Source organism: Epinephelus moara, chromosome 13 (genome assembly GCF_006386435.1).
Source record: "Epinephelus moara isolate mb chromosome 13, YSFRI_EMoa_1.0, whole genome shotgun sequence".
In the NCBI taxonomy this organism is placed as follows: Eukaryota; Metazoa; Chordata; class Actinopteri; order Perciformes; family Serranidae; genus Epinephelus; species Epinephelus moara.
In genome coordinates, this window is record NC_065518.1 from 4,421,000 (window position 1) to 4,433,830 (window position 12,831).

Here is a 12,831-nt window from a genome sequence, read left to right on the forward strand (position 1 = left end):
TCCTGTGAATACAGGTGTGCTCACCGCGTCCAACTCTGGCTCTGTAATCTTACATTGCTGTTCATTTTCTTTGGCTCGGACCAAAGTGGAAACGTTGACTTTGCATTTTTGTAGCTTCACACGGCCGAGAAAGTGAGAAATAAAGTTTAGTAAAAGTGTGTAGTCACGGCAGCAGCCCCGAGAGGCTTCAGCGCTCTTTACAGAGCAGAAAACAACTAGAAAAGCTCCTCCTAAAGGTGAAAGAATAAAAGATTATGTTGTAACAAAAATCAGCCTCAGCTCTATTTAAAGAAGTCTTGTGCTTTTCTATAGTTTTCTTCTTTCCTGCGTGTTTCTTTAAAGGAGCAGTGTGTAAGACTCAGTGGCGTTTAGTGGTGAGGACTGCAGATTGCAACCAGCTGAAACTTCTCCTGGTTACAGTTTCTTCAGTGTTCAGTGTTCAGGAGGTTTTTACCAGGAGCTGAATTATCCACAGAGGTCTCCTCCTCTCCAGCACAAACAGACAAGGTGATTTAAACCAGTAAAACACTGAATGAAGAAGTTTTACGTTACAAATCAGTGTTTTTCTGATGCTGCTCGTTGCAGAGGGGCTTCTAGTCAATAGCCCCTTTTACACTGCCAGATTTTCGGCGAATGTTGGGTTGTTTTGCTGGCAAGCTGCGAGCATTTAGACACACAGAGCCAGATTGGCGAGTTGATCCGAGGTGCCCAATTTTCCACCTCGTAGGGTAGACATATTGGCGGAACCTTTTTGGTTTAAACAGACCGAGGCGGTCTTCCGCAACGGGAGGGGCTGTTGATGACTTGTGGGAGGAGCTGTTGATGACGCCACACGTGCGAGCCACTGGCGGTGGATAAACAGGAAACAGCTGATAGCAGGAATAAGCGAGCAGCTAGTAGCAAGAGGGAAACACAAACCTGACAGACACTGTAAAGATGAGCAACTGGGGAGACAAGGAATTGTGCGTCCTCCTTGTCCTCGCAAACGAAGAGGCCATTAACCGTCAGATGACGGGGACAGTGAAGAACGGGCCGACTTATGAGAGAATCGCCGAAGGACTGACCAGCCGCGGCTTCTCTCCCACGTCACTGTTTACGTCACACGCTGAGCTACACGTTTTGTTACTTGCTCACGCCCCCCATTGCCCCGAAAAATGTGCATTCTGTATAAACAAAAGTAGGCAGGCGGCATTTTGCTGCACTCACCGATTTTGTTTTTATACTGCCAATGCTGAAAAAAGACTGATTGGTCTTTCCTGCAAATTTGCACAACTCCTGTCTAAAAAGGGCTAGTGTTTGGTTTTTCCTGCAAATTTGCACAACTCCTGTCTAAAAAGGGCTAGTGTTTGGTTTGTCTGTTCTGGGCTACTGTAGAAACAAGGCAGTGCAACATGGCGATCTCCGTAAACAAGGACCTGCTCCCTATGTCGATATAAACGACTCAAGATAACATAAACACACTTATTATCCCCCTTGATCCTCCACACTCTCACTCCCCACACGTCATGTATCGCTGCTTGGTCAGTGGACTTTCACGTCTATATGTCGCACTAGGTATCATGAGTCGAGGTTCCAGGTCATTGTGCATGGTGTCTTTTCAAAAAAACCTTCTATTTTTCTACTTGTTATATGCAAATAATCTTTGTTGAACACCTCGTATTTACGTTTCCTTGTGCAACAAAAGCTCGTGGTTAGGTTTAGAAAAAAGCATCATGGTTTTGCTCAACATTCATACCAGGAGCGAACATCAGCCTGCCGGATCAAAGTCTGGGGTTTGTTGGACCCATCCACCACCCTTTCCACCCTGAACAGACTTTACAGGTCCTTAAATTACGTTGGCATTTCAAACTGATGCCGTTGGGCGGCATTATTAACCGGCACCACCCAGCAGCATTTCGTATCGCCGCAAAAGGATGGCTTTTCTCATTGGTGTCTGACGTGGAAATCACTGACCAAGCCGAGGTATTTGACGACTTGAGAATGAGGACAGGTTGGCCCTTTAAAAGCACCTCACAAATCTATAGTTTCATGTTTAAGAAAGTCTCTGTAAAGGAAAGAAGAAGGAAAACATCGAACATCATCATTTATTCTTATCTTTTAAAAAGTTGGATTTGACCTTCAAACACGGCATCCTCTTCCAAAGGAATTTGTCCATTTTTTAAAACGTCTTCTTTAAAAGTAACAAAGTAAGTCAAAGCGACGCAGCAGCAGCAGAGGAGAGAGGGAAGAGAGAGGAGGGGATGTGACAGAGGAATACAGGATGTGTTACTGTCAGCATGATTATCATTTGGTATTATTAGGATCAGAGGAAACTGAGGATGTTATTAGAGGGAGAAAGATAAGAGCCAAATAGAGACAGAGCGACAGGATGTGAAAAACTGAAGCAGATGAAATGAAACAGGGAGGTCAGGTCACAGGTGCTCGATGAAAGGTCACTGCAGCAATTATGTAAAAGAAACTTGACAAATAAACTTATAAAACGCACGACCAGAGTGAAGTCTGATGTGAAGACACGTTGTGTTTCGTTTTCACGAGCTGAAACTCACATGACTAAACTGACACATGGGAAAGAATAAAGAGATGAAGACAGGAAAGAGGCGAAAGTGTCAGAGAGAGGGAGATGGAGAGATTTGGAAGCTGCAGGTTTGGACGGGGAGGAAGCGCTCCCATAATTCACTGTTTTCATGTCAGATTGATCATGTCAGCCGCAGGATTACCTCACTTCCTGCTGCTCAGTGTCAACATGCTGGCCTGCAGCCCTGGAGAGCAGACAGGAAGGGCTTCCAGTTCAGAGGTCAGCAGGTCACAGAAAACACTCTCACTAGAAACACGGACTCTTCAAACAGAGATGTTATAGAAACCTTCTGAAGCACATCCTTCAGTCAGGAGCCAAATGTTTCCTCTCATGTTTTCAGGCTTAAAGTTCAGAACAGAAACGTCATGTTCTTAGTGCCTCAACTAATTCTGTCATTATGGCTTAAAATATTCACTCTTGCTGGCACTATCCTGGAAGGAAATGCAGTGATGTCTCAGTAAAGCTAACCTCTGATCTGGCGCTGTCCCTGCAGGAAAAGTAGCTATGTTTTGGTAAAAAACAACAACCCCTTTTCTTGGCACTATCCTGGCAGGAAACACAGCAATGTGTCAGTAAAAAACAAGAGCTTTCTTCAGTACTATCCCAGCTGATAATGCAGCAGTGTCTTGGTAAAAATCTAAGACATTCGTGGCACTATCCTGGAAGGAGGTGCAGTGATGTCTGTAAAGTTGAAAACACAACCACTTTTTGTGGCACGATCCCTGGTGGAGGAAGAAAAAAAACGACTCTTTTTTTTAATGTTGGTTTCAAAAACATTGGTCTGGGTGGTCTGCAGTTTGGCAGAAGTCTCTCCTAGGTGTCACACCAACCCCTCCACCTCCTAATGCCAAAGCCACCTCATATACTCCCTTGCCCTAGAAATGTTGATATGATACGTAAGAAACATACAAATGTAATTTGCAGATGATGTGATTCTGTTGGCTTCATCACACCATGACCTCCAGGATGCACTGGGGCGTTTTGCAGCCGAGTGTGAAGCAGTTGGTATGAGAGTCAGCACCTCCAAGTCTGAGGCCATGGTTCTCTGCTGGAAACCGGTGGATTGCCCACTCCGGGTTGGGGGAGAGTTACTGCCTCAAGTGAGGGAGATCACGTATCTCAGGGTCTTGTTCATGAGTGATGGTAGAACGGAGCATGAGATGGATCGGCGGGTCGGTGCGGCTTTTGCAGTAATGCGGGCGCTGCGCCAGTCCGTCGTGGTGAAGAGGGAGCTGAGCCAGAAGGTGAAGCTTTCGATTTACTGGTCCAACTACGTCCCAACCCTCACCTATGGTCATGAGCTCTGGGTAGTGACAGAAAGAATGAGGTTGCAGATACAAGTGTCTGAAATGAGTTTCCTCCGCGGGGTGTCTGGGCTCAGCCTTAGAGATAGGGGGAGGAGTCAGACATCCAAAGGGAGCTCAGAGTAGAGCCGCTGCTCCTTCACGTCGAAAGGGGTCAGTTGAGGTGGTTCGGGCATCTGACCAGGATGCCTCCTGGGCGCCTCCAGCTGGAGGTGTCCCGGGCATGTCCCACTGGTAGGAGGCCCCGGGGCAGACCCAGAACATGGCCCCGGATAAGCGGATGAAAATGGATGGATGGATAAATTGATAAGAATCATGCTGCACATTGTGGGCTGTGATCGAAAGCATTGTTGAATCGTTTAAACCAATCAGAGCTTTGTGAGCGTAATGAAGACTCAGGAGGTTGTCTCCATTGTTAGCTGCCTCGCTTCATTCATGAAAAATAGTGACAGAAAAAGTGTGTGGCAGAGATGTGATGAGGTGAGGTTAAAATATCTTGTCATATTTCTTTAGTGATGGTGAAAAGCATTCAACGACCGCTATCACAACAACCGAAAACTACATCAAACAGGACATTGATGACAGGACTTTTTTCAGGGGGACCCCACAGTGGTCCTCACACTGACTGTGAAAATATAAGTACAGGAACAGACGTACAGAGTCCCTAGTTTACCAGCCCAGCAGAGAGCAGCAGACAAGCCGAGGAGCTGTAAGCGTCCGACCCTCCGCAGCTCCTCCCCTCATCATCACCTGTCTGTTTCACTGAAGTATTAGGTACAAACTGACCTGTTTAACAAGTGGAGCATTGAGACAGATGTTACCTGGTGTGTGTGCAGCAGATGGCCGGCAGCCGAGCTAACAGCTAACTCGACGAACACACACTAACGGCAGCCTGAGCAGCAAAACAATGCTATTAGCACATCACACAGGGAGCTGAGGTCTGTGACTGAAAATCTCAGAGGAGGAAAGTTTTGAGATTTTACTAATTATTTCTGTTTTGGGAGCCTTTCTACTTTTACTCCAACTAATTGACATTTTATTGCCACTGTAACAGCTAAAGCTACAGTTTAATTTTTAGAATCACAGTAGAAGTAGACTCTCAGGGACCACAGAGGCGCAGCGTTCTCTGTCTCCGTGGGTCGTGATAATGTGGTTATGTGCAATTGGTTTGTGAAGATTCACCAACACAGGTTTTATTTTGGTTTTAATGTTGCTGTTGGGTGGACCCCAGAAAGACCAGGAGGCTAATGGGGCTGAAAACACTGCCTACATTTGGTGTAATTGTACAACAACATTAGAGAGTGCCAGGTTTATCACAGTCCCCTGAAACCCTTCTTAGTCCCTAGAGGGTTAATGATGCACACCTGGAGGCCCTCGCTAGCCTGCTCCAGTGTGTGTTCACCGAATGCGAGGAAGGAGTCTCACCTTGCCTCTGTAGGACTTGGAATGATCCTACCAAGGAAGGATCCTTGACTTTGAGAAGCTCACCTGATCTTATATAGTGTTCAGGGGGTGTTACCTAAGCTAATAGGTTGTTTACCATCAGTAGATTCGGATGGTTAAAAACGTTTGGTGCATCTGGAATTCTTATTTTTTCCCTTAACAGAACATTAAGAGAAAATATAAGATACATTTAAGAGAACGTTGCTGCATGAGGCCCAATGTACAAAATGTTCCCTTTACAAGAAGTCAGATCACTGCAGATTTACTCATTGTCTTTTAACAACAAACTTCCAACATGTTGCTGTGATTCTTCAAATGAAACCACCTACTCTCAAACATTACAGGAATATCACAGTAATGACTCCTCACCGCAGCCTTAACCTGTGTTTAACAGTTGAATTGTACAAAACACAACCTGCAACCATCCTGACATCTGGTGGTGGTGGAGGGAACTGTAATATGATCACACTGGAATAACCTTGCTCCATTTTCTCCTCTCTACACGGGAGTGATTCTCCAAATCTGGCAGTGCTGGTGTCTTTGTGACCTCTTTTACAGAGGTACATGTAATGACCATCAACTAATGAGCCACTGATCACAGAGCAAACCTGCCCTCATCCCTAAACCCCACAGTCCACCTGCTGATCACCTGCGTACGTCAGTCAGTTGGTGTTAGTGAGACAGCTTTAGAATTAGTGAACCAAACTAGTGTTCAGAGTGTTTTAACTTTTTATCTCACTGCCTGGTACGGTCATCTTAACTGTACATCCAAGAAAAAACTTTCAGGATTGTGTGTGTGACACTGGCAAGTAAAATAGTTGGCAGGCCAAGAAAGCCCCTGACCCAACTCTTTACAGAAAGGGCGAGGGAGAAAGCTCCCGTCCTCTCTTCAACCAGTTTGAGCTCTTTATATTTCTTTGTGTTTTTATACTGTTTGCTTTAAATACTGGATTGATTTTAAGGTTCTTTTTAAAGCCGAACTGGCACCACAGTACACTGCTGAACTTCTCTGCCCCTACTCTGACTCCTGACCTGTTGTCTTCAGTACAATGCCTTTTAGAGCCTGATTTATGGTCCTGCGTTAAATCAACGACATACCTACATCGTAGGGTGCGTGGCTACGCAGGAGGCTCGCCGTAGCCCCCGGCGTAGCCTGACGTGCACCTCCCAAAAAATGTAACTGCACGTCGAGGCGACGCAGACCCAGCGCAGACCGAGAGGGCTGTGATTGGTTTGCTTGGTAGCAACGCATTTCCGGTTCCGTATTTCCAGATTGCGCCATCCCCGCCATCTTTAAACATCTTCTGTTGCGATGTAGATTTTGCAGTTTTAACATACTTTCTTCGACATCCAACAAGTCCAACTCCAGCAAGATTCTCTCTCACTCGGTCGCCATTGTTCACTGTGACCGGAAAAGCCGGAAGCTAAACAAAGAATCAACTAGAGACGATGATAACCATTCAGGAAAGGAACGCAGCCCCCTACCGCTCTGGCGGTGAATTGCACTGGGAAGAAATGGAGTGACGGAGAAGTTCGAAGGGTTCACGACGGCGTCAAGGCAACGACGTAGGTACATCGTAGGTACACTGCAGGACCATAAATCAGGCTTAACTGTCCCACGATGAAGGCTGGTGGGTAAGGGGAGGTCGTGCCTTTGCAGCAGCTGCTCCAAATCTTTGGAATAGCTTTCCCCTCTGTTGTCACTTACATAAGAAATCTTAAATGTACATGTTTTCATTGGTTGTTTGTAGTGGTTTTAGCAGATTTCCCCGCTGTAGGATTACCTCACCTCACCTCACCTCACCTCACCTCACCTCACCTCACCTCACCTCTAAAGTCCCCTGCTACTTTCATGTTTTAATTCGAGGGAGGACAAATGCACAAGGTCTAAATATTTAGAGGGACACCCTAAAGCCCTTCCCAAAGCTACACCTATGAAACTTTGTTTTTCTGCAGGCTGATGAAGTTTCTTGAGCTTCGGTCTGATCTTCTTTCTCTCTCTGGTTGGTTGTGTTGATCGGTGCTGGAGATGGTTCAGTGGTGAACGACACAGAGACCTGGATTCGAACTCTGCCTGAGGTACATCACACAGGTGTGCGTGTGTGTGTGTGTTGTCCATGTGAGCCCAGGTGGTCGAGCTACCTGGCTCAACAGGCAAATATTTTCAGTTTAAAAAACATCATTCATTCATTCATCTTCCGTTACCGCTTATCCTCTTGAGGGTCGCGAGGGGGTGGAGCCTTTAGAGTCTGTTTTAGAGTCACCAATTAACCTGCATGTCTTTGGACTGTGGGAGGAAGCTGGAGCACCTGGAGGAAACCCACGCTGACACGGGGAGAACATGCAAATGAATGTATATTAGGGGTCGACTTGGTTAACTCCACAGTTTACAGGGTTTTAAAAACCCCTCAAAGACTTAAGTTTATTCTGGCCTTAAATTTAAGCAGTAAAAACCCTTCAACTGTTCAAAACAACATTATAGGTATCTTTTAATTTGTACCTCTAAAACAACATAATGTGCCCTCTCAGATCCCCCTATGTGATTAAAGGCTCTGTATGGTGGCCCAGTGAGCAGGAGGACATGTTGCAGCCCTTTAGGCTAAAATCCAGAAACATCCAGGTCTGAACCACTCAGAAAAAAACGGTCAAAGCAGAGTTTCCTGCTGAGTGATATGCTGTGTGATGGATGTGGACGCCCTGCTCAGCACTGACTTGAACACATTTTTTTAATATAAGTTTTAAAATGAACAGGAGCACTAGTCAGAGTTCCTCCCTCCTCGATGCCTCCTGAAGCGGCACATGATTGGGTAGATGGTGTCAAGTGCTTCCTCGATCTCAGCTCTGCTTTTAGCTCCTGGAATTCAACACAAGACTTTAAGTTAAGTAAGTTAAAACTTTATTTATAAAAACTATTTCACAACCGCCTCAATGACCATTGGAGCCTCCCAAAATAACACTGAAACCCCCTAAGGTTGTCCACATGACATCTTTTTCTGAGTCTAGCATCTTTTTTTCCGTCATTCCTGATGAGGAAAGAGAGTGTGCAGGCGTCTAGAGAAAAAGCGTCGTCGAAAAAGTGTTGTGCTGTTTGGGCCCAAAAGACTTTATCCCATAGACTTACACTGGGAAAGAGATTAGTGGATACATTTTTTTGAGCATCACAACCCCTGTGAAATGACTTGTTTCACTATCAAGATTTAATACATTCAGTCTGATTATATTTAGAAAGTCTAAAAGAGCTGCAAGATTAAATCATTTTATCCCCATTCAAGTTAGCAGAGCTCTAAACCAGAAGTCACCCACTAGGCCTCTCGGCCACGCTTGACGCTCAGCAGCCACACATCTCTAGTGCGCCTGCTCTGTGGGCCCAATGATGCAGGTAATTTCATGACTTGGAAATTGTTTTGTTTTTACCTGTCAACACAATCTTCCCCTTTGTAGTGATGGTTACAACCACACCAGGGATACCGCTGTAGAAGAGGGCTTGAAACAGCTCTGGTTCATAACTGTGGAGAGTTCAAAGCACACAAAACTTAACTCAATTAATCAATCAATCAATCAATTAATCAGTCAATTAGAATACAAACATACTGCGCAATCAAGACACAAGAAGAGTCAATTTCTCCTTCAGTTGAGAATAAATACATCGAAAACAAACATCTTGATTATCGAACAGGTGTGGAAATGTAAAGGTGAGATATTGTATTTTAAGCCCAGTTCAGACCAAAGATTCTCGATGAGACACGTTGAAACAGGCGACTACGTGCAATGAGCCATTCTGCAAGGTTGTTTAAATCTGCCGGTTCACAGGAAGTGACCACCATGAGACGGTGTATCATCTCTAGTCAACAACTCTCTGTACTTCCCGTTCTGATTTCTGGTGACACCATCAGTCGGCTTGAGACGAGCTCTGACCGGCCAGTTCACACCGCTGATACTTTTCTCTGCAATGATCTAAAATGGTTTCATCTCATCATGAATCTTTGGTCTGAGCTGGGTATCAGTGCCAGGTGACAATGGAGCTAAAGGTCCTGTAGTGTATTTGAGCTCTGACCAAACTCTACTGTCAACAAAACTTAGCTGACTCTTGAATGGATTGGTTACTCGCGCGTTAGCTAGCACGATGCAACGTGTAAATCAGAAGGCTATTGAGTTTGTTTGTTTCTCTTTGTCACTCCTGATGGAGCTAAGTTAGGTTGCATCAAGCCTTTGTTCTGAAGTAAAGAAGCACTGAAACACTTCCAGAGGAATCATCAACAGGACCGGGTACGTTTAAACCACAAGCGCTGTCTCCTGACCTGCAGTGCTCATGGGAAGCCATTTGCTCCAAACTGATTGGGAGGGATTTGTAACTGGCCACCATGTTCTGGATCCTAAAGTTCAGGAAGCGGGCAGGGAAGCCCAGCTTCTGCACTTTGCGGGCAAACTTCCTGGCCGCCAGCCGGGACTGCTCCTCACTGCACAAACACACAGAGGATGGACAGTGAGTGGGGGGGGGGGTGTCAAACACAGTCCTGAAAACTGGAGTTAAGTCCAGACAGACAGGCAGACAGACCTCTTGGTTCCTGTGCAGACAACAATTCCAGATTCGTAGATCACTGCTGTGGACTGCGGCTCACGGATCCTCATGAAGAGTGCCTTGAATTTCTGAAACAGGAGAAAAAAACAGGTTGTTTTCTAGACGGCAGTTTGCTGTGTGTTCTCCAAGTTCCCTGCAACACCAAACTGACATCAAAGAACTAGCGTCCATGAAGGACGTCTGTTGCTTTGCCTCACGGTGCCTGTGTCTCGGCCAAAACACACTGCAAAGACCACAGGCAACAGCCAACTAGCAAGTACGGCCTGTGACTGTATGAGAGGAGGTAATTTTCCCCACCAGCAGGTGGCGTCAGTCTGTATTCGTCATTTGAATATGGAAGACTTACAGGATGGATTCAAGGTGCTAGTTAGCCAGTTAGCGCCTTTGAAAAAAAAACATGACGTCTCTGCAGCAGAAAGATGCACTGACTTTTGAAACTAGTGCGACATGACCAGAGAAAACAGAGAAAAAGGACACTGTTGCTCAAGAGGGAGAAAACCTACAACTACCAGAATACACAGCATCTACTTGATTTAGAAATCTCATAATGTTTTGGACGTGTTTATCTTTCTCTGGGTGCTGTTGTCGGTACCTTTGGGTTGAACTCCACGTTCCATGCATTGCGAGCAATGAAGCTCAGGTCCAGACGGCAGCCCAGCTTCACTGTAGAGATGACGTTCCTGCGCACAAATGTACACTAGACATGGACTTTCCAACAACACATGAATGCAGCGTGACACTGAGGGCTACAATTTGATGAGAGGAAACGTTAAAGCCACAGTACAGTGTAAAGTGGGGAGGCTCATGTGAAAAGCTCCAGAAGAAATTCATTTGTTGTGAGATTTTGCGGTGGCTTACACTATGTGTGGGGTCAGTTTTGGTTGCTTTGTCACAGGCGTCACTGGGATCATGGGATGAACCAGCTCCAGCTTGGGTGACTGCCCTGGTAGCTTGGCCGCTTCTGTGGGATTCTGGGAGCTGTAGTTCTGACTGGTGCTGCTGTCTGGCAGCACAGTTTTATTCAACATCGGCGTTGTTGTTGTTGCTGTGTCATCCTTATGTAGTGTCAGGAGCTCATCAGGCAGTAATCTGAAGAACTCTTCATTGTCGTCGTCCTCCTCCTCCTTCTCCTTCTCCTCCTCCTCAGTCTTTGAGGAGTCCTGCAGCGAGAGACTACTGAGTGAGTTACACCATCTACGAATCTAAACCTAAAAGATAAACATCTTTCTTACAGACAACAAATCCCATGAATGAACTTAAACCAGGCAGGATTTGATCCTGCTAAGAAGTATTGTACATCCATCCAAAGACAACGGGAAAATATCTGTCAGCTGTGATTGGTTGTCCCTTGTCACATGACATGCGGCGCGCGCTACTACGTTCCACAAGTTGAACTCTGTTTCTAAATTTCTATTTTCTAAAAAAATGGGTGCTCGGGAATGGATGCGCACCGTAACAATGTTGCTCTGGCATTTGAGTGTGCCTGCAGTGCGTCTATATTAAAAACAATGAATTTGAGGGCGCAAAAAATGCGGCATATGTACAGCCCCTAAGATTGTAAAGCCACACCCTGTTCTTTTTCCTAAACCCAACCACGTGCTATTGTTAAAGAAAAAAACCCGTCAATTTACGATGTTGTGCAGATGTAGTGTGTTTATTTTGAAAGAGACTGTACGCAAACTGTACATTTCCTGTGAACACAGAAGTGTATTTTGAAAACAGACAATGCATGTAACAGACTGAAGTTGACACGGCGTCCCAGAACATCAACAACCAACACACCCAGGGTACCTTGGACGTCATATGTGGATGTGGAAAGTCCATGACCAAACGTTAATGTGATGATGTCAGAGTGAGAACGTGTTGACCTATTCGGTCGGGGATAGTGCCGTGAGAAGCGGTCGTATTTTACTGAGACATCACTGCGTTTGCGGGATAGTGCCAAAACACAGCAGGTATTGTAAACATAAACATGATCTTTTCCAAACCATAACCAAGTGGTTTTTGTGCATAAACCTGACCAGACATTAACCATAACATCGTTGAAACATAGAGAAATGTAAAGTTTTAGCATCCACTTTTTTTTCTGGTAACTCTGTTGCATTGCTGGTTTGTGTCTGCACATGACATTTAACTGTACTCACATTTGCAATGAACTTATCAAAGTACCGCTCCAGCGCTGACTCGTCCATCACTGCAGAACCTTCCAGGAGTTTCCAGGAAATTGATTTTGGTCTTTATAAACTAAAATGAACCTAATTATGTATGATCAGCTGGGAAGCCAAGTACACTGTATATTCACATAAGTGCTTACATTCAAATAGACAGGTCATGACAACACTGTTGCTAGGTGACAACGAAGATGTTGTAAACAATTCTGTTTTAGAGCATAAAGCGTAGACAGTAAAAACATGATGTAATTCAAACAGAATGTTCCTGATAAGTCTTTTCTTACAGGTTCAAACTGACCTGCAGAACCTGCTCTGAATTGTCTTTTTAAAAAATGCTGTTTCAGTTATTTGTCTTTATTTCTTTAATAGTATGTTTGAGATGCTCTTATGTCTCCAGATAAATTTCCTACACTGGTTTAATCTTCTATCACTCTACTTTTCTACTGTGCCTGTGGTCATTTCAGCTGGATTTCTTTTCTGCCTGAGGAAAGGAGACCTGATGTCAGAAATGACTCCCTACTGCAACCATACTGACGTCTGGTGGTTGACAGGGAACATCTAAACAGTATTTGGATCTTAATATTGATAGATCATGAGACTTCCGGCTGTGCGATGTAGGAGACTACCACGCTGTGGGAATGCTCCCATAAACTTTGCATAATTCAGTGCACTATCTCGAAGTTTACCCTACTTCACCATATAGCATTATACAAACAGACACTTGCATACGATAAGAAAGTTCGACCGGCTTGAAAAATG

At 45.0% G+C, this 12,831-nt stretch overlaps 1 protein-coding gene across 1 annotated transcript; it reads right to left on the bottom strand.

The window, feature by feature from the left end:
• Nucleotides 1-8,078: 8,078 nt before the first annotated feature.
• LOC126400215 (uncharacterized) lies at nucleotides 8,079-12,093 on the bottom strand. The gene is made up of 7 exons (XM_050060778.1): nucleotides 12,046-12,093; nucleotides 10,760-11,061; nucleotides 10,487-10,581; nucleotides 9,878-9,980; nucleotides 9,621-9,779; nucleotides 8,737-8,828; nucleotides 8,079-8,176 (listed from the first exon to the last, which is right to left on the bottom strand). The coding sequence occupies exons 1-7, from the start codon at nucleotides 12,091-12,093 to the stop codon at nucleotides 8,079-8,081; spliced, it is 897 nt and encodes a 298-aa protein (XP_049916735.1).
• Nucleotides 12,094-12,831: the final 738 nt, after the last annotated feature.